Below are 22,781 nucleotides of genomic sequence, written 5' to 3' on the forward strand. Positions count from 1 at the left end.
ATAACTATGTAAATGATATATCTGTTACTTGTCACAGACTCTGGACCTCTGAGTCTAATTTGTATCTCTTTTAAGTTACCTGTCATGATGTTGTCTACCTATTTATTTGCATACATGACCCTTTGTGTCTCGTTAATTTCATTTAAACATTTTTTTAAGGTTTATTTTATTTTTTAAGAGAGAGACAGAGCATGGGCAGGGGAGGAGCAGAGAGAGAAAGGAGACAGAATCTGAAGCAGGCTCCAGGCTCTGAGCTGACAGCACAGAGCCCAATGTGGGGCTCCAACCCACGAACCGTGAGATCATGACTTGAGCTGAAGTCGGACATTTAACCCACCGAGCCACCCAGGTGCCCCTCCACCTCATTAATTTCTTAAGGGCAAGAAACACGCCTTATTCATTTCCCTAAACTTCTTATAATTTAGCACATTGCCTTGATAAAATAGGCAACCAGTGAATAGCTGTTGAATGACCTGTATCATCCAAAAATGGAACAAGCCCTGGGCATTTGGGTTTGGAGCCTTTCTTTGACCTCAAACTTGAAATTCATTAAAGGAGAGCCCTTCCCTCATGGGGAAAAGTTCATGCAACTTAAGAAGAGAGAAAGAGACAAGCTTACAATGATGAAGAATGGAAAGGATGCATCCCTACTAGCAGATTAGTGAAATCATTGCTAACAATCAACAGAAAGACAGATGTCAGAGTTGAGTTACCCTCACATTCAAACCTGAAATTCTTATTCTAAGGGCGATGCTCATTGTGTGAACCAGTGTTGGAAGTTGTAGAACATAAAAGGGAATCAGCCTCATGCATAGCACAAACATACAGAACACTATGAATAAAAATGATGTTAACTTTGGGTATGGAGTACGGAGCAGACATCACTATTGCTTGGAAATCATCTGAGGGGCACCTGGGTAGCTCAATCGGTTGAGCATCAGACTTCGACTCAGGTCATGATCTCATGGTTCATGAGTTCGAGCCCTGCGTCGGACTCTGTGCTGACAACTCAGAGCCTGGAGTCTGCTTCGGATTCTGTGTCTCTCTTTCTCTCTGCCCCTCCCCTGCTCGTGCTCTCTCTGTCAAAAATAAACATTAAAAAAAAAAAAAAAAAAAAGATGGGGTGCCTGGGTGGCTCAGTCAGTTAGGTGTCTGACTTTGACTCAAGTCATGATCTTACGGTTCATGGGTTTAAGTTGCACATTGGGCTCCGTGCTGACGGCTCAGAGCCTGGAACCTGCTCCCGATTCTGTGTCTCCCTCTCTCTCTGCCCCTCCCCCTCTGGCACTCTGTCTCCCTCTCTCTAAAAAAATAAACATAGAAAGAAAGAAAGAAAGAAAGAAAGAAAGAAAGAAAGAAAGAAAAGAAAGAAAAGAAAGAAAGAAAAGAAAGAGAAAATGAAAGAAAAGAAAGAAAGAAAGAAAGAAAGAGCGAGCAAAGGAAAGAAATTATCTGAGAAGTAGCACCAAGCAAGGAAAAGTCAAAGGCCTGTAAATGTGTGATACAAACTGTAGCAGGAAGGGGGTGCTAACCACGATGAAGGTGCAGTTCTTGGTCATCTCATTTCTGTGTATCATTCTCTGTAGGTGGAATTGGCTGTGTAGGTCGAGACAAAGGCCAGGTTCGAAAGTGCCTCGATGTGGTAGAGATCTATAACCCTGATGGGGACTTCTGGAGAGAGGGCCCACCTATGCCAACTCCCCTGCTCTCCCTTCGAACCAATTCTACCAACGCAGGAGCAGTGGATGGGAAGCTCTATGTCTGCGGGGGATTCCACGGAGCAGGTACCGATCCAATTTTAAATGTTTTATCACCTCCGCCGGTGTTGGCTTTAAACTCCCTTAACTGACGCAGCCCCCAAAGGATAATCCAGACAGCAGGGTGAGCCCGGGAAGAAGCCTGGCCTTCAGAATTCAGTGGCCTGGAGCCTCTCACCGAAGCTCTGAACTGGGTTTTCACAGCTGCAAAATGAAACCGCCACCCCCACAGGCTATTTTAAGAGTTAAATGAGATCCAGTTTATAATGTGTCTGGCCTACAGCAGTCACTCAGTAAATATTAGCCGAATATGAGGAGAGGAGAAGTAGGAGAGCAAGTCTAAGGCCCGACTGCAGGGCTAACAAGAGATTTGAGAACGTGAAGACCAGGCACAAATAGAGCCATGGCCGGACTGTTGGGTTTCATCACTGTCTTTAATGACCAAGAGATCCCACCCTCAGAGGACACTCTTATTCGTCCTCCACGACTACCACTTGAAATCAATTGCTTGAAAGCATTTCTAAATACACACGTATTTATTACCACACTTAGTTCCCACGTACCAGATTGTAACGTCACTGCAAAGCACAGTATGGATTTAGAATTTTTAATGTAACAGAAATTGTTGAAATAGGCACCAATCTCATAAGCAACTGTCTCCAAAGTTATTTCGCCACACCAGTAAATACGGCAGAATGCAGGTATATTGAAATGACGAACTGTTCAATTCTAACCTCACTGATAGAAGCGCTAGGCCAGTATATATCCATGAAAAGCATGCCTCCAGAGCACTTAAAACTTTGGAAGGCGGCCAGATTAAAATAAAGCTGACATTGCAGCAGAGCAAAGCCTTTTATAAGCCCACCTTCATTTTTAATGCACATAATTAGACGTAAGTTAAGAATGAAGTTTTCACTACCAACCACAAGAGGGGATGGATAGACTGAATACAACAAGTGGGCCTTATTTGCCCCTTGATTCAAACAAATCTCCTGTAAAATGATATTTTTCTGGGCGCCTGGGTGGCTCAGTCGGTTAAGCGTCCGACTTCAGCTCAGGTCATGATCTCGCGGTCCGTGAGTTCGAGCCCCGGGTCGGGCTCTGTGCTGACAGCTCAGAGCCTGAAGCCTGCTTGGATTCTATGTCTCCCTCTCTCTCTGCCCCTCCCCCGTTCTCTCTCTCTCTCTCTCTCTCTCTCTCTCTCTCAAAAATAAATAAACATTAAAAAAAATTTTTTTTTAAAAAGGATATTTTTCAGATAATCTGGAAAATGTTAATATAGACTGGAGAATTAGATGGTATTTGGGAATTGTTAATTGTTCGGTTATGATAATAATGGCTTCGTGGTTTTATATAAAGGAGAAAGGAAAAAAGAGAAATGTTAACAATTAGAGATCATCTAGAAGTATTTATGGGTGTCAGTGATATGCTGTCTGAAATTGGCTTTAATCTACTCCAGCAAAGACTTTTTAAAAAGCGATTGGGGTGAGGGGGGCGAGAACAGATTTTATAGCATTGGTAAAATGTTGCTAATTGGTAAAGCTAGATAATGGATACACTGGGGTGTTATTTTACTACTTTCGTGTATGTTTGAGTATTCCCATAATAAAAAGCTTTAATTTTCCTTTCTCTGTCTGTTCTTCAGAAGACTTTCCAAAGAGGTTTTTTAAAAAGTGCTTTTAATATCTTTTATGTTAAACTGCACATGCTTGTGTCATCTATCACAGTAGCCAAGAACCCTGGCTCAGGAAGGAGATGTATAAGTGCCCCCAGGTTCAAGCTCTGTGTGTAAGAAGGATACGAGTACGGAGGCAGGAGAGAGATTCCAGCTGCTGGATCCACACACCCACCAGGGCTCTCCTCCCGCTGGGATCACAGGCCTCCTCTTCATCCCCTGGCTTTTGGCTTTCCCTTCACCAGGAGAATACAAAGGATGGCCTCAGAATATCCAGAGGGGTGGGTGGCAGTTAGTGTCTAAAGACCGAGAAGATAATTCTGTTTTGTCTCCTTTCTTTATCTTTTCATTCCTTGTATAATATTGACTTAGAGAACTGATAACCTCCAACTTTTCAAACGGTCTATCCTCATACTATGAGCCAACCTCTTTTCTTGGTACTACAGGGACTAATAATGCTTTCAGCCAGAGGGAAAGGGATTTACCATATGAGCTCTCAAAGTCCATTTTAATTATTTGGTCCTAACATGATGGATTGTCTGGGATTAGCTGAATGAATCATTCCTGGGGTTTATGAAAAATAGAGCAATTGTATAATAGCATGCCCGTTATGAACCAGAAACTTCAGCATCAGATCTAAAAACAGGCACTGGATTTCCTCTCCTTGTGTGACACAAACCTAGTCATTCCATTTATTTATTCAGAAAACCACAGTCAAGCAACGAATGTCTCATAATCTGTGTAGTTGATTCAGGAAAAAGGCGATTGAAACATGAAGCCGAGACCATGAAGACTGGCTGGAAGCAAGGAGGAGCCAGTCTCCTGCCCCACTCTCAGTAGTGACACAGAGCCCCTGCTCACCCCAGTGGAGACCAAAGCTGAGGCCGGGAGTGGAGGGCAAGCACTCGCTACTAAAACAGACAGGCTGAGCGAAAATTGCACACTGAATATTAAGATACCACCTTTCTTCCCTCCCTGGCTCCCGGAATGTGGGCAGCCTTAGCCTCCAGCAGGGGGCCGGAAGACTTGTCTTCGGGGACCTGACCAGCCCCAAAATAAAGCATAAGTCAAGTCACCCTGTGGAGAACCTCACAGAGAAAGTTTCCATGGCATTCCATGGCATCCCACTCTCTCTCTTTTTTTTTTTTTTTTTTTTGAGAGGAGAGAGAGACAGAGACAGAGAGCACCAACAGAGGAAGGGCAGAGAGAGAGAGAGAGAGAGAGAGAGAATCCCAAACAGACCCCACGCCCCGTGCAGAGCCCGACACGGGGCTCAATCTCGTGACTTGAGATCATGACCTGAGCCAAAACCAAGAGTCAGATGCTTAACCAACTGAGCCACCCAGGCGCCCCCATAGCAGCAGTATTTTTAACAGCCCAAAAGTAGAAACAACCCAAGTGTCTATCAACTAATGAATGCACAAAGGAAATACGGTACATTCACACAATGGAATATTATTTGACACTAAAAAGGAATGGAGTCCTAACATATACTACAATGTAAATGAACCTTGAAAACATTATGCTAAGTAAAAGAAAGCCATCACAGATGACCCTGTATGGTTCCATTTCTATGAAATGTGCAGAATAGGCAAATGCATAAAGATAGAAAGTGGATTTGTGCTTGTCAGGGGGAATCAGGAACAAGAAATGACTGCCAGTGGGTACGGGGTACAAGGTTTCTTTTTGAGGTGACAAAAATTTTTTGAAATTAGATGCTGGTGGTGGTTGCATAGCTCTGTGAATACACTAAAATACACTGAATTACACATTTTTTAAAGATGAATTGTATGGCATGTAGATCATATCTCAATAATGCTGTTATTAAGGAAAAAGAGGCTCTTCCTCTCTCTCCCCCCAAAGTAATTGGCTCTTGTGTTTGACACTAATAAGGAGAATTAGCTGAACTGCCCACAGGAGAGTGCAGTGGAGGGGAGTTCTTTGTGCGGAAGAGGCAGAAATGGCTCTATTCAGGGACAGAAATGTTAAGTTTCCAGAGACAGAGAGACAGTGGTGGCAGGTGACACCTAGTGGCGGGAACTTATTCCTGCTCATAAAAGCCTCCAGGAGGAGATGGCATCGTGGCCTTAGGAACTTGCAAAGGATCCCTGTGTCGATGACACAGAAATCCTGCCTTTTTGAGAAAGCGCCAGAAGGAGAGGGACAGAGAGAGGGGGACAGAAGATCCGAAGCGTGTTCTGCGCTGACAGCAGTGAGTCCGATGCAGGGCTCGAATTCCGAACCGTGAGATCATGTCCCGAGCCAAAGTGGGACTCTCAACTCACTGAGCCACCCAGGCACCCCCAGAAGTCCTACCTTTCGAGGGACCAAGTGAGCTTGGAGAGGAAGCATCCCGTGTTTTCTAGCTCCAGTGAGCACCCAGGATTCTTGAATATCCTGGGAGTAGGGGCTGCTCCCAGGGCTCAGGTGGCTTCCTGCTGACAGAGCCCCCACTTTGGCTCTTGTTCCAGCTACTAGCTCTTTGAGACTCGCCTGCATCTTCCTCCCAGCCTCTGGTTTTAGTGTGTTTCCCCCTAAGTCTCTGGGGCAGGGTCCCCTCACCTTTTACCACTACAGCAGCCAGTTGGCACCTGCACTTATTTGCAGTCTGTAGCTACTCTTGCAATCCTTCCAAGGTAACATAGGAACGCCTTGAGCGAGCTGAGGGAGCGCACCTCTTCTCCACTTTGGCTCCATGCTGGCTACCAGAGTGGGTAGAGCTCTGGGCAGAGAGTTTCTGCCAGAGTCCAGCCGTAAGGCCCTTCTGCTTCCAGCCCCCCTTAACCCACCTGACTCATTTGCACCATCTTCCCTAGATAATTCTAGGGGAGCCAGGAAGCTGCCCCTTCTCTGCCCAGGACCAGAGAAGCTCTCTGCCTTTTCCCTGTCCCTGGCAGGAATTTCTCGCAAACCACCCCTCTGTCTTCTCTCATTCAGCACGGGGCCCAGCCCTAAAGGGAGAAAGGCTGCCGAGGACAAACTTGAATAATCAAAAAGAGGAACCGCGTTAGGAAGTATTTAAAAAAATTAATTACCTCACTAACAAATGTAGAATCAAATGGACATCTAAGACTTACTTGGTGTTGACTTTGCGAGGAGAGGAGCCGAGGAGCCCTTGTGAGCACTTTGCATATGTTAATTTATACAAATCTCACCGTGACCTGTCTGTGAGGTAGATGTTGTCATTACCTTTACAGACCACTGGAGAAACAAGCCACCTAAAGAGGTCATACAGAGGGTACGTGTTGATTCTGGGATTCAAAATTCAGATAGTCTGGCCCCACCATTTGTATTGTGTTTTTTTAACCCGGAAGCTAAATTGTCTCTCCATGCCAGACAAGTTAAATCAGAATATTTGGGTATGGGGCCTAGACATCGATATTTTTTAAAAGCTCTTCAAAAAAAAAAAAAAAAAAAAAAAAAGAGGTTAGAGTGGAAGAGAGCCAAAGCATAAGAGACTCTTAAAAACTGAGAACTGAGGGTTGATGGGGGGTGGGAGGGGAGGGTGGGTGATGGGTATTGAGGAGGGCACCTTTTGGGATGAGCACTGGGTGTTGTATGGAAACCAATTTGACAATAAACATCATATATTGAGAAAAATAAAAAATAAAAGCTCTTCAGATTGTTTTAATATGCAGTGGTTCAAATGAGAACCACTGTCCTGGCTGATGTCCATTGTTCATTCATTCAACAAACCTTTATTGAATGACTTCTAGATAAGCCCTAGAGAACCAATATATGCAGTCCCAGCCCTGAAGGGGCTAAGCGAGGACCAAATAGGAAGTTGCTACCTTAGTAGAACAATGCTTTCAGTCAGAGGCTTAGAAAGTAGCTGTGCTCCTTAGAGAAATAGCCCGTTCCAGGTGTGGAGCATGAAAATGGTGAGCTGAGCTTGGGATGTCCTGTTATACCAGAAAGCAGGTGAACTATCAAAGACTTAAGGGAGTCCCATCAAAAGATAGACAAGCCAGTGTAAAAGGGCAGTCCGTGGCCAAATTTGAAATAACTTGAACATCAAAAATCATAATTGACTATAATTGATTGAATGAATAATAAATGTAGAAGGAATGATAGAAGACTACATATAATAATTGGTTCTGGCAAATCATCAGCGGATGCTAAAAGCATTGATTGAAAGGTTATGAAGAACAGGATATGTACATGACACCAAAGTATTAGCCTAATAATACGAATAATACCAATACTAACCACAATTCTAATTAATACTAATTACTATGAGGAAAAATATATACTCTTACAGTGGTGAAATTGGATGGCTACCGTTGCAACCAAATAATCATCATTTAAAATGGGATAATTTTATAGTACAGTTGACCCTTAAACAATGTGGAGTTAGGGTACCAACCCCCCGTGCAGTCAAAAATCCACATATAACTTCTGACTCTCCAAAAACCTAACTAGTAGCCTACACTCTTGACCAGAAGCCTTACCGATAACATAAGCAGTCAATTAACACATATTGTGTATATGTGTTATATGCTAAAATAATTGTATTAAGATAAGCTACAGAAAATAAAATGTTAAAAATCATAATAAGGAGAAGATACATTTACAGTACTTGCTATACTTATTGAAACAAGTCTGCATATAAGTAGTCCCATGCAATTCAAACCCAGGTTGTTCAAGAATGAGTGTATTTTCTTTCTGTGTAATACACTAGGAAGGATTCTTGCCCACCTACCACCACCAAAATGATTAACTCCTGTGTAATCAAGCCTCTAAACTTCCAATCTATAGGGAATACAAGGGAGAAGAACAGGTTAAATGACCCTATGAGAAACAGACAAATTCAGAATGTAGACATTCAACAAGAAAACTGGCCCAGATACTCAAAAAAAGTTAATGTCATGGGGAAAAAAAGATGGTTCCATCCTAAGTGAAAAGAGATCAGAGGGACATAAAAACCAAATACAAAATGTGAGCATTTATTGGATTCTGATTGAAAAGAACGACAATGTAGACATTTTGGGGAAATCAGAACATGGACAGAATTACTTAATGGGATAGAATTAATGTTTTTTCATAGGTATAATGGTATTGTAATTATGTAAAGGAATATCTTTATTCTTAGAAGAAGGGTGAAGGGGTGAAGTATCATGTCTGCAACTAATTTTTAAGGGTTTCAGAAAAAGAAAGTGCATGTTCATGTGTACACATGAGGGAGGCAGTAAAAATATGGAAAAATGTTAGCTACTATTGAATCCGGATGTAAAGTCTGAAGGTATTCATTGTACTCTTCTTTCAACTGTTTCAAATTTCTCAAAATAGAAAGTTGAGAAAGGAACAAACAACTTTGGTCGCAACTACAGAATCAAATTCTGTTTTATCCCAGGACTATCGACAGAGAGAGATACACTGTGATTGAATTTGTCTGTTTTACTATTGCTATTTCAGTCCTCCCTGGAAAAGTTGTACTGAACTTGTGATACCCTGAAGGAGAGTTGCTACCTCTGGTTTTTGCTCCACATACACCACATATTTATACTGTATATGTCATATATGCCATTTGTATTCCAAAAACAATGGAGACAATTTAAAGGATAAGTGTAGGCGCAATGAAACTACAAACGTGCTTAGTAATAAGTAGAGGGGGTAATTTTATCAGAAAACCTAAGTTAAGAAAAATTTCCGGAACTTTAGCTCAGCTTCTTGGCCACCAAGGCAAAGAAGGAAAAATGATGGTTTCTGAAGCTCCTATCGATAGAGGCATGTAAGTGCCTCCTTCTACTGCTTCTCATCCAAGTCTGCCTGAATCTTTAATCTAATGGGAGTTCTCTGTACTTCATAGAGTTTAATATCTGTGCCCTTCCCCAGATTAGGAACGTTTTCAGCTATAATTTGGTCACATTAACCTTCTGACCCTTTTTGTCTCTTCATCTTCTGGGACTCCTATGATACAAATGGTTTTCCTCTTTAATAAGTTGCTGACTTCTCTAAGTCATGTATCGTGATCTTTTGCCTTTGTTTCCCTCTTTTTTTTTCTGCTTCATTATTTTCCATAATTTTATCGTCTGTATCGCTGATTCGCTGCTCTGCTTCATCCGTTCTTGCTGTTTCAGCAGCCATTCGAGATTGCATCTTGGTTGCAACATTTTTAATTTTGGCCTGACTAGACTTTAGTTCTTTTATCCCCACAGAAAGGGATTCTCTGGTGTCTTCTGCGCTTTTTTCAACCTCAGCTACTATTATTACTATTTAAAATCATGGTTTTAAATTCTAGTTCAGACATCTTACGTATATCTGTGCTGATTAAACCCCTGTCATTTCTTCTTGTTCTTTCTTTAGGTGTGAATTCCTCTGTCTTGTCATTTTGGAGGAAGAAAAAAATTAGTAACATAAACATTTTTTAATTTAAAACAAAACAAAACAAAAGTCAAATAAAGGAAGCTAGATCCTAGGTGTATTTCAGTTTGCTTGTTGAGGGAAGTGTGCCATGACTGACGGAGTCCTTTGTCTCTGACTACAGTTTCATGTCCTCTGCCAGAATCCTTTGTCTCCTCCCAGAGTGACAAGATAATAAACTGCCTGCCTGATGAAGTGAAGCCAGGTTAATGATTCAGGCTCTGTCCTGACTTATTTTCTTTCTCTTCCACTTGTGCCCTTCCCAGAGACCTTCCATGATACAGGGCAAGATGGTGCAACAGCCATCAATTTTACCCTGTTCTGCCTCTCCAGTCATCCAGCACTGTTCTCTAGATGCTAGAGCAATGGAGTGGGCCTCAGTTCATGTTCAGGCCATCAGAAAGGTAATATCCTCCAACTAGTGTGACCTCCTGTCACTAGAGAGCGAGAGGCTAACATGTCATCCTGAAACCCTGGGGTTACACCACATCAGCTCCTGTCCTGACTGCTAAGGGACTAACTCCTTGTTCCACATCAGCTTTTCTTTCCACACCATGTGGCTTAATTTTCCAATTAAGTTTCCAATTAATAAAAATAATCATCTGCCTTAGGTTGAGCTCCTCCAAAATATATGCTGAGACAGGATTTGAGTTTACATAGTTCTGGGAGGCATTAAGAGAGGAAAAAGATGGGAAAGTAGGGGGCCACAAGGGAAAATTAACTGACAGGTTACCGCCTTGGGCCACTGGCATTCAATCCCATTCGAAAACTTGGAGACAGTGTGGAACAGCCTCTGGGCTGTTCCCTACCAGAGGGTGCAGAATCTGAGGTATTTATCCTCAAATTGACTTCTTCGCACTCCCAACTTGCCGCACTTGAGTGGAGAGAAAATCCTAAGGCAAAAAGAGTAGCAGGTGGATGTAATCAGCATGTTCTGGAATAATGATCACAGAGGGGATATGGCTGACAGCTGATATGTCAGTGATATTACTGACAGAGTTTTCTACACCAGCCTAACCACCCACCTTTAAACAAAGAGGGTTTATTACTTTTAACTAAAAAGATGCATCTGAGCAGATTCAGCTTCTGGTGATTTTAGCCGACTGTCACTGTTTTCATCTTGCACCAGCTTCTTCTTACCATGTAATCACTGGGTTCGCATTCTTTTTTCTAGAACACGTCTAAGAATAGGAATGCAGCCTCTATGCTCTGTGCTGAGCTGGCATACAGATCTATATATGCTTTATAAGTTTTTGCAAGCTTTAAAGATTGACATTGATTTGTAAGCATGACATAAAATTTTCTCTCCAATCTCAGCAAGCTGGGAAAGGCTGGGGAAGACTGCTATCAGCTGGACTGCAGGTAGCAGAAAGGCCTAGGATCAGTTACTGCCATTTGCAACATAGATATCACAACGCCCATGACAGAACAGAATTTGGGAAACTGTTGTTTTTTGTTTTTTGTTTTTCAAATTTTTAGTTAAATTCAAGTTAGTTAACATATAGTGCAATATTGGTTTCAGGAGAAGAATCTAGTGATTCATCACTCACATACAACACCCAGTGTTCATCCCAACAATTGCCCTCTTTAATGCCCATCACCCATTTAGCCCATCCCCCACCCACCTTCCTCCATTAACCCTCAGTTTGTTCTCTACAGTTAAGAGTCTCTTGTGGTTTGCTTCCCTCTCTCTTTTTTTCCCCTTCCCATATGTTCATCTGTTTTGTTTCTTAAATTGCACATATCTGAAAAAGGGTTAGTATGCAAAATCTATAAAGAACTTACTAAACTCAATATCCAAAAAACAAATAATCCAGTTAAGAAATGGGCAGAAGACATGAATAGACATTTTTCCAAAGAAGGGAACTCTGTTCTTTTTAAAACTCACTCGGAGACAACTTCAAACTTACAGAAAAGTTGCAAAAATAAAAATAGCATACTGAGTATGCAGATTCACCTGTCACTAACACATTGTCCCTTTTGCTTTATTTAGCATGTGCTTAGTAATTGAATCCATCTGGCCATAGTTATGTATATATTCATACATGCTGACAGATACATAACTTTCTTCTCATCATATGCGAGTAAGTTGCAAACATCATGCCCTTTAGCCCTAACTACTGGAGTGTGTGGAATACGAAGAATAAAATATTCTCTTACATAACCACAATATAACTAACAATTTTAGGAATTTTAACATTATTCCATCCTTTTATTCTCTTCTTAGTATTCTAATTTTGTCAATTGACCTAATAACATCCTTCATAGAATTTTTTCCTCTCGACACTATAAGCAGGTATTGCATTTTGTTGATATGTCTCTTCAGTTTCCTTAAATCTGAAATATTTCTACATACATTATTTTGCCTCTTATAACATTGATATTTTAAAGTGATGCAATCTTCCCCCTTTTTAAATAAAACATTCCTCTTCTGAGATCCAGCTGATGTTTCCTTGTGCTCAAACTCAGATAATGCTTTTCTGGCTAAAATATTACATATCCACTAGGTCCTTCTCAGGGCATGACAAAAAGAGGCAAGTCAAGTCCATTACCCCTCACTGGCAGTGAAGTTTTTATTTACCTGCTCAAGATATTGTCTAATTTCTCCAATGTATAATTCCTATTTTTCCCTTGCAACTAATGAGCAATGTGTGAGGAGATGCTTTAAAACCACACATTTAAATTTTTTCACTTAACAGTATCTCCCAGAAATCACTCCATATCAGGTAATAGAAATCATCCTTGCTCATTTTTACTGGCTAGTGTTCCATTGTGTTTATGTATCATAGGAACTCCGTTCTTTATTCTTTGCTAAGGCAACTCCCCAACATCTCTTTGGACCAAAAGCTAGGGCCATCTGCCTGATTTTAACAACAGATTGTAAACTGGGTTCCAGTCAAGATCAAGTAAGTGCCTTTCACCCTGTCTCTCCCACTGAATGCAAGCAATATCCCTGGGTAGAATGCATGGAGCAGCTACCTGAGAACTCTTGAAACTAAATGGTCATGAGCAAATTGGGGAAGAGAACCAGAACTTGCAATACTACCAAATCAGTAAGTTCCTCATTTGTTTCCCTTGGTACCCACTGGCCAAGACTCAAAAGCAATCTGAAACCTGGAACCTTGCACCAAGTGTGGAGAGAAAGAGCTCTAAGAGAAGCCCTTTATTTCTGTTTCAAGGAACAAGAAAGAGGACCCCATGGGTTAGAGGAAGTGGGGGATTTTTTCTGCTTCACTTTCCCTTCTCTCCCACCCCAGCCTTCAGGCAATGCCAGGTGGTGCCTGGCAGCTGCAGGGTCTGGGCTGGCATCCTTCTCTCCTGACCAGGGAACTTTGGTCCCAAGTATGTGAGGAAAGACCCCAATGCTTTTCTCTCTCAATCTACCGGTCACTTAGACCTGGAGGCAAACACATTCGAGGAACGTGTGCTGCAGAGCCAGGAATTTAAAGCCCCAGCTTTATAGCCAGAAGGCCAGAAAGGAGAACAAGGGAATCCCTAGGGGCAGAAAAGTGTCAGGAAGATTGCAGATAGGAGTGAGCTCAAGAAAATGATCCCATAGCTTTGGGCTTTTGGCTCAGAGGAAGGGAAGGTGCAACTATCTTTCATCAACCCAAATCTGGGTTCATCTGATACCAGCCACCTCCACCACACCACCTAAGTTCAACACCACCTAAGTTCAAAGTCATATATCTTAGGTGCATGGGTGGGGCAGTCAGTGCCACATCTTCCCTGCCCCAGAAGATCAACCCACTGCATCTGTCTCCATAAAAGTTTGGTGATGACATTGCCAAGGCAACCAGTGGTTGAAAGGGTCTGAGGATCACAGTGAAACTGACAGGCCCAGATTGAAGTGGGAACTTCCACGTCTTCCCCAATTACCAAAGCCCTCAAGGAACCAGCAAGAGACAGAAAGAAGCAGAAAAACATTAAGCACAATGGAAATATCACTTTTGATGAGATTGTCAACATTTCTCAACAGATACAGCACCAAGCTTTAGCCAGAGAACTCTCTGGAACCATTAAAGATATCCTGGGGACTGCCCAGTGTGTGGGCTACAATGTTGATGTCATCAATAGTGGTGCGGTGGAATGCCCAGCTAGTTAAGAAAAAAAAAAAAGGTCCCGTGAAGTTGATTATGAACTCCTGAGCTCATGCCCAAGGTGCACATGGATGATTTAGCCATATATTTTGGTATACCAAAGTCTTTGAAAACTGATCTGAATAGTAAACCACTGCTCAGTCGCTGCACAGCCACTGCATGGGCACACCAGTAACATTGCAAGGGCTTTGAAAACTGAGCTGACACCAGGAGCATAGCCTGCAAAAGATAGATGGGAACATACCTCACTGGGTTAGTTTTCTGCTTAAAAAAAAAAAAATCAATATTTTTTCCACAGGATTTAAACAACACCCAGAATCATACAATATTCACAATGCCTACATGTAATTCAAAATTACTTGACATACCAAAAACCAAGAAAATATCAATGTCTCACAAGGGAGAAGACAAGAGAAGATACCAACTCTGAGATGGGACGGATTTTGTCTTTTGGGGTTTTTTTGAAATATTTATTTATTTATTTATTTATTTATTTATTTATTTATTGAGAGAGAAAGAGTGAGCAAGCCAGCGAGGGGCAGAGAAAGAGGGAGAGAGAGAATCCCAAGCAGACTCCATGCTGTCAGCACAGAGCCCAATGTGGGGTTTGATCCCACAAACCATGAGATGATGACCTGAGCCAAATCCAAGGTCATACACTTAATCAACTGAGCCACCCAGGCACCCCAAGATTTTGAAATAACTAGACAGATGCTTTAAAGCAATTATAATAATGGTGCTCTAAGAAGGAAGAGTGACTACTTTTGAAAGGTATGTAAAGATAGGAAGTCTCAGTAGAGAAGTAGAAGTTATTTTTTTAAAAAGAACCAAATGGAAATTTTGGAACTGGAAAATGAAATAGCAAATAGATTACTCAATGGTCTTAATATCACGGTGGAAATGACAGGAAAAAAATGAGAAGTGAGTACATTTGAAGGTAATAAATAAAACTTACCCAATCGGAGTAACAAAGAGAAAAAATTGAAAAAGAAAAGTGAACAGAGCCCTGGGGACCTATGAGACAATATTAAAAGATCTAATACTCATGTCATGATCCCAGAAAGAAAGGAGAAAAATATGGGTGAAGAAAAAATATTTAAAAGAATAATGGCTGAAAACTTGCCAAAATTGGCCAACTAAATACACTTACAGATTCAAGAAACTCAGCAAACTAAAAACAAGATAAACACAAGAAAATTCACACCCAGACACATCATAACCAAACTTCCAAAACCTAAAGATAGAGGAAAAGATCTTGAAGAAGCCAGAGAGGAACAAAAGATAATATATGAGGGGAAAGTATTAGAATGGGTGTGAATTTCTCAAACCAGGCCAGAAGGAAGCAGAACAAAAATTTTAAGCTCTGAAAAAAAAAAAAGGAATCACCTGGTATTGTATATTCAGTAAAAATATCCTTCAGGAATGAGGGCAAAATTAAGGTAAGACATTCTCTGATGGAGAGGAACTAAGAGTTTCTTGCCAATAGACCTCTAAAAAAGAAAGCTGAAGCAAATTCCTCAGATCGAAGGCAAATGATGTAGACAAAGTTGGAACCTCAAGAATCAAGGAAGAGCAACAGAAATGGTAAATACGTGGATATTCGTATAATCGACTGCTTTTCTCCTCCAGTTCTTTAGAATATGTTTGACAGTTGGCAGAAAAAATTTTTACATTGTCTGACAGCGGTTTTTTTTTTTTTAAGTTTTTAATTCCAGTTAGTTAACATAGTGTTATATTACTTTCAGGTGTACAACACAGTGATTCAACAATTCTGTACATCACTCGGTGCTCATCACAAGTGCACTTCTGAATCCCTGTCACCCATTTAAACCATCCCTCCACCCACCTCCCCTCTGGTACCCATAAGTTTGTTCTCTCTATATATAGACATATAGGAACAAAACAAATGAGCAAAGGAGAAATACATATTATATATATTATATATATAAATTCTTAAATATATATTTAAACATATATATTTATATATATATTTTAAATTTATATATATTTTTTTCTTTTTTTATTTATTTATTTTTTTTATTTATATATGAAATTTATTGTCAAATTGGTTTCCATACAACACCCAGTGCTCATCCCAAAAGGTGCCCTCCTCAATACCCATCACCCACCCTCCCCTCCCACCCCCCATCAACCCTCAGTTCTCAGTTTTTAAGAGTCTCTTATGCTTTGGCTCTCTTCCACTCTAACCTCTTTTTTTTTTTTTTTCCTTCCCCTCCCCCATGGGTTCCTGTTAAGTTTCTCAGGATCCACATAAGAGTGAAACCATATGGTATCTGTCTTTCTCTGTATGGCTTATTTCACTTAGCATCACACTCTCTGGTTCCATCCACGTTGCTACAAAAGGCCATATTTCATTTTTTCTCATTGTCACGTAGTATTCCATTGTGTATATAAACCACAATTTCTTTATCCTTTCGTCAGTTGATGGACATTTAGGCTCTTTCCATAATTTGGCTATTGTTGAGAGTGCTGCTATGAACATTGGGGTACAAGTGCCCCTATGCATCAGTACTCCTGTGTCCCTTGGATAAATTCCTAGCAGTGCTATTGCTGGGTCATAGGGTAGGTCTATTTTTAATTTTCTGAGGAACCTCCACACTGCTTTCCAGAGCGGCTGCACCAATTTGCATTCCCACCAACAGTGCAAGAGGGGTCCTGTTTTTCCACATCCTCTCCAGCATCTATAGTCTCCTGATTTGTTCATTTTGGCCACTCTGACTGGCGTGAGGTGATACCTGAGTGTGGTTTTGATTTGTATTTCCCTGATAAGGAGCGACGCTGAACATCTTTTCATGTGCCTGTTGGCCATCCGGATGTCTTCTTTAGAGAAGTGTCTATTCATGTTTTCTGCCCATTTCTTCACTGGGTTATTTGCTTTTAGGGTGTGGAGTTTGGTGAGCTCTTTATAGATTTTGGATACTAGCCCTTTGTCCGATATGTCATTTGCAAATATCTTTTCCCATTCCGTTGGTTGCCTTTTAGTTTTGTTGGTTGTTTCCTTTGCTGTGCAGAAGCTTTTTATCTTCATAAGGTCCCAGTAATTCACTTTTGCTTTTAATTCCCTTGCCTTTGGGGATGTGCCGAGTAAGAGATTGCTATGGCTGAGGTCAGAGAGGTCTTTTCCTGCTTTCTCCTCTAGGGTTTTGATGGTTTCCTGTCTCACATTCAGGTCCTTTATCCATTTTGAGTTTATTTTTGTGAATGGTGTGAGAAAGTGGTCTAGTTTCAACCTTCTACATGTTGCTGTCCAGTTCTCCCAGCACCATTTGTTAAAGAGACTGTCTTTTTTCCATTGGATGTTCTTTCCTGCTTTGTCAAAGATTAGTTGGCCATACGTTTGTGGGTCTAGTTCTGGGGTTTCTATTCTATTCCATTGGTCTATGTGTCTGTTTTTGTGCCAATACCATGCTGTCTTGATGATGACAGCTTTGTAGTAGAGGCTAAAGTCTGGGATTGTGATGCCTCCTGCTTTGGTCTTCTTCAAAATTACTTTGGCTATTCGGGGCCTTTTGTGGTTCCATATGAATTTTAGGATTGCTTGTTCTAGTTTCGAGAAGAATGCTGGTGCAATTTTGATTGGGATTGCATTGAATGTGTAGATAGCTTTGGGTAGTATTGACATTTTGACAATATTTATTCTTCCAATCCATGAGCAGGGAATGTCTTTCCATTTCTTTAAATCTTCTTCAATTACCTTCATAAGCTTTCTATAGTTTTCAGCATACAGATCCTTTACATCTTTGGTTAGATTTATTCCTAGGTATTTTATGCTTCTTGGTGCAATTGTGAATGGGATCAGTTTCTTTATTTGTCTTTCTGTTGCTTCATTGTTAGTGTATAAGAATGCAACTGATTTCTGTACATTGATTTTGTATCCTGCAACTTTGCTGAATTCATGTATCAGTTCTAGCAGACTTTTGGTGGAGTCTATCGGATTTTCCATGTATAATATCATGTCATCTGCAAAAAGCGAAAGCTTGACTTCATCTTTGCCAATTTTGATGCCTTTGATTTCCTTTTGTTGTCTGATTGCTGATGCTAGAACTTCCAGCACTATGTTAAACAACAGCGGTGAGAGTGGGCATCCCTGTCGTGTTCCTGATCTCAGGGAAAAAGCTCTCAGTTTTTCCCCGTTGAGGATGATGTTAGCTGTGGGCTTTTCATAAATGGCTTTTATGATCTTTAAGTATGTTCCTTCTATCCCGACTTTCTCAAGGGTTTTTATTAAGAAAGGGTGCTGGATTTTGTCAAAGGCCTTTTCTGCATCGATTGACAGGATCATATGGTTTTTCTCTTTTTTTTTGTTAATGTGATGTATCACGTTGATTGATTTGCGAATGTTGAACCAGCCCTGCATCCCAGGAATGAATCCCACTTGATCATGGTGAATAATTCTTTTTATATGCCGTTGAATTCGATTTGCTAGTATCTTATTGAGAATTTTGGCATCCATATTCATCAGGGATATTGGCCTGTAGTTCTCTTTTTTTACTGGGTCTCTGTCTGGTTTAGGAATCAAAGTAATACTGGTTTCATAGAATGAGTCTGGAAGTTTTCCTTCCCTTTCTATTTCTTGGAATAGCTTGAGGAGGATAGGTATTATCTCTGCTTTAAACGTCTGGTAGAACTCCCCTGGGAAGCCATCTAGTCCTGGACTCTTATTTGTTGGGAGATTTTTGATAACCGATTCAATTTCTTCGCTGGTGATGGGTCTGTTCAAGCTTTCTATTTCCTCCTGATTGAGTTTTGGAAGAGTGTGGGTGTTCAGGAATTTGTCCATTTCTTCCAGGTTGTCCAATTTGTTGACATATAATTTTTCATAGTATTCCCTGATAATTGTTTGTATCTCTGAGGGATTGGTTGTAATAATTCCATTTTCATTCATGATTTTATCTATTTGGGTCATCTCCCTTTTCTTTTTGAGAAGCCTGGCTAGAGGTTTGTCAATTTTGTTTATTTTTTCAAAAAACCAACTCTTGGTTTCGTTGATCTGCTCTACAGTTTTTTTAGATTCTGTATTGTTTATTTCTGCTCTGATCTTTATTATTTCTCTTCTTCTGCTGGGTTTAGGCTGCCTTTGCTGTTCTGCTTCTATTTCCTTTAGGTGTGCTGTTAGATTTTGTATTTGGGATTTTTCTTGTTTCTTGAGATAGGCCTGGATTGCAATGTATTTTCCTCTCAGGACTGCCTTTGCTGCATCCCAAAGCGTTTGGATTGTTGTATTTTCATTTTTGTTTGTTTCCATATATTTTTTAATTTCTTCTCTAATTGCCTGGTTGACCCACTCATTCGTTAGTAGGGTGTTCTTTAACCTCCATGCTTTTGGAGGTTTTCCAGACTTTTTCCTGTGGTTGATTTCAAGCTTCATAGCATTGTGGTCTGAAAGTATGCATGGTATGATTTCAATTCTTGTAAACTTATGAAGGGCTGTTTTGTGACCGAGTATATGATCTATCTTGGAGAATGTTCCATGTGCACTCGAGAAGAAAGTATATTCTGTTGCTTTGGGATGCAGAGTTCTAAATATATCTGTCAAGTCCTTCTGATCCAATGTCTCATTCAGGGCCCTTGTTTCTTTATTGACCGTGTGTCTAGATGATCTATCCATTTCTGTAAGTGGGGTGTTAAAGTCCCCTGCAATTACCACATTCTTATCAATAAGGTTGCTTGTGTTTATGAGTAATTGTTTTATATATTTGGGCGCTCGGGTATTCGGCGCATAGACATTTATAATTGTTAGCTCTTCCTGATGGATAGACCCTGTCACTATTATATAATGTCCTTCTTCATCTCTTGTTACAGCCTTTAATTTAAAGTCTAGTTTGTCTGATATAAGTATGGCTACTCCAGCTTTCTTTTGGCTTCCAGTAGCATGATAAATAGTTCTCCATCCCCTCACTCTCAATCTAATGGTGTCCTCAGGTCTAAAATGAGTCTCTTGTAGACAGCAAATAGATGGGTCTTGTTTTTTTATCCATTCTGATACCCTATGTCTTTTGGTTGGCGCATTTAATCCATTTACATTCAGTGTTATTATAGAAAGATATGGGTTTAGAGTCATTGTGATGTCTGTATGTTTTATGCTTGTAGTGATGTCTCTGGTACTTTGTCTCACAGGGTCCCCCTTAGGATCTCTTGTAGGGCTGGTTTAGTGGTGACAAATTCCTTCAGTTTTTGTTTGTTTGGGAAGACCTTTATCTCTCCTTCTATTCTAAATGACAGACTTGCTGGGTAAAGGATTCTCGGCTGCATATTTTTTCTGTCTAGCACACTGAAAATCTCGTGCCAATTCTTTCTGGCCTGCCAAGTTTCAAAAGAGAGATCAGTCACGAGTCTTATAGGTCTCCCTTTATATGTGAGGGCACGTTTACCCCTTGCTGCTTTCAGAATTTTCTCTTTATCCTTTTATTTTGCCAGTTTCACTATGATATGTCGTGCAGAAGATCGATTCAAGTTACGTCTGAAGGGAGTTCTCTGTGCCTCTTGGATTTCAATGCCTTTTTCCTTCCCCAGTTCAGGGAAGTTCTCAGCTATTATTTCTTCAAGTACCCCTTCAGCACCTTTCCCTCTCTCTTCCTCCTCTGGGATACCAATTATGCGTATATTATTTCTTTTTAGTGTATCACTTAGTTCTCTAATTTTCCCCTCATACTCCTGGATTTTTTTATCTCTCTTTTTCTCAGCTTCCTCTTTTTCCATAATTAAATGTATATATTAAATACAGAGAGAGATTTCTTAAATTCCACATATGAATGAAATTATATGGTATTTGTCTTTCTCTGATTGACTTATTCCGCTTAGCATAGTACACTCTAGCTTCATCCATGTCATTGCAAATGGCAAGATTTCATTGTTTTTTATGGATGAATAATATTTCAGGTGTACATTCATATATACATGTGAAGTAAATTTGAAGGTAATAAATATATAATATATATAATATCCATTCATCAATTAATGGACATTTGGGCTGCTCACGTCTTGGCTATTGTAAATAGTGCTACTATAAACATAAGTGTGCATGTTTCCCTTTGAATTAATGTTCTTGTATTTTGGGGGTAAATACCCAGTAGTGTGGGTGCTGGGTGATAAGGCAGTTCTATTTTTTATTTATTGTTTTAATATTTATTTATTGTTTTAATATTTATTTATTTTTGAGACAGATACAGAGACAGAGAAAGAGCACAAGTAGGGGAGGGGTAGAGAGAAGGAGACAAAGAATCCGAAGCAGGCTCCAGGCTCTGAGCTGTCAGCACAGAGCCTGATGTGGGGCTTGAACTCAAAAACCGCAAGATCATGACCTGAGCTGAAGTTGGACACCCAACCAACTGAGCCACCCAGGCGCCCCCAAGGTAGTTCAATTTTTGACGTTTTGAGGAACCACCATACTGTTTTCCACAGCAGCTGCACCACTCTGCATTCCCACTAGCAGTGCATGAGTGTTCCTTTTTCTCCACATCCTAGCCAATACCTATTGGTTCTTGTGTTTTTGATTTTAGCCATTCTGACAGGTGTGAGGTAATAGATCTCATTGTAGTTTTGACTTGCATTCACTGATAAGCGATGATGAGCATTTTCCCATGCGCCTGTTGGCTATCTAGGTATCTTCTTTAGAGAAATGTCTGTCCATGTCTTCTGCCTGTTTTTCAGTTGGATTATTTGGTTTTTGGGTGTTGAGTTTTATAAGTTCTTTATATATTTTGGATACTAACCCTTTATTGGATATGCCATTTGCAAATATCTTCTCCCATTCCAAGGGTTGCCTTTTAGTTTTGTTGATTGTTTCCTTCACTGTACAGAAGCTTTTTATTTTGATGTAGTCCTAATAGTTTATTTTTGCTTTTGTTTCTCTTGCCTCTGGAGACTTCTTTCTTCTAGAAAGAAGTTGCTACAACCAATGGTCTGATAGTGTTTTCAGTGTATGTTAATGTTATACAGAGAGGACCATCTCCCCAAGGGTAGGGAGAGGAACTACATGGTTCCTATGTTCCACTTGAAATGATAATATACTAATCTGTTAAAAGTTATGTATATGTATTGTAATCCTTAGAACAACTGCTCAAAAAACTATTTTAAAAAGGTGTGTAAAAACTCAAGATAAATTAAAATGGATATTAAAAATGTTCAGAGAATACAAAAAGAAGGAAAGAGAAAATCAAGGTACAAAAATAAAAGGAATCATAAAATAGTGACCTAAATCTAAACATATCAATACTTACATTAAATATAATGGTCTTTATCAGGTAATTTCATCTCATAGACCTTCCACCTCTGCTTAAAGAAAGTGTAATCTCATTTAAAAAAATAAAAAAGATGTCTTCCTCTTGGGAAAATGAAACTCAAAATATTTTCTTGAAAGAATCATTTCCTATTTTAACTCCTCCATGTAACTTTAAGCATAAAATGAATTCTATATTTCTTATACATAAACCCAGAATACTTAGTAGGAGTTCATTTACAAACCATTACATAGAATGTCAATTATCACTTGATCAAAAGGGGTTTTACATATCCATTTCTACAACTTGGTGGAAAATATAAAATCTTTGATTAACTAATTGAATTTATAGACAGAGAAAGAACGTGACCATGCAACATGATTTTATAATTACACTGATATCTCTAGAGGGCTATAGAGAACCATTGCTTCCCCGTCCACCTCCTTTGCAGACAGACAACTACATATACTCAGCCATTCATTTGGGGTTTTTTCCCCCCATTTGAATGGACTCTTGGCTTCTTCCACTAGTTGAAGCCATCAGCCGCTGGTTATGCCTATTTGTGACATTTATGACCCTCCTCTTCCTGACTGAGTCAGGGGCAGTTAAGTGGCTCCTTCCACTGGTATGTGGCCCCTTCACCACT

At 40.2% G+C, this 22,781-nt stretch overlaps 1 protein-coding gene across 1 annotated transcript in view; it reads left to right on the forward strand.

Moving 5' to 3' along the window:
- Positions 1-1,489: 1,489 nt before the first annotated feature.
- Positions 1,490-22,781, forward strand: part of KBTBD12 (kelch repeat and BTB domain containing 12) — a 29,698-nt gene continuing 8,406 nt past the window's right edge. The window contains exon 1 of the mRNA XM_040463259.1: positions 1,490-1,784. Within this exon, the coding sequence (XP_040319193.1) occupies positions 1,691-1,784 (94 nt within the window). The 5' untranslated portion in view covers positions 1,490-1,690. The remainder of the gene's footprint in view (positions 1,785-22,781) is intronic.

This window comes from Herpailurus yagouaroundi, unplaced genomic scaffold, assembly GCF_014898765.1.
Source record: "Herpailurus yagouaroundi ecotype Mexico unplaced genomic scaffold, PumYag 387, whole genome shotgun sequence".
In the NCBI taxonomy this organism is placed as follows: domain Eukaryota; kingdom Metazoa; phylum Chordata; class Mammalia; order Carnivora; family Felidae; genus Herpailurus; species Herpailurus yagouaroundi.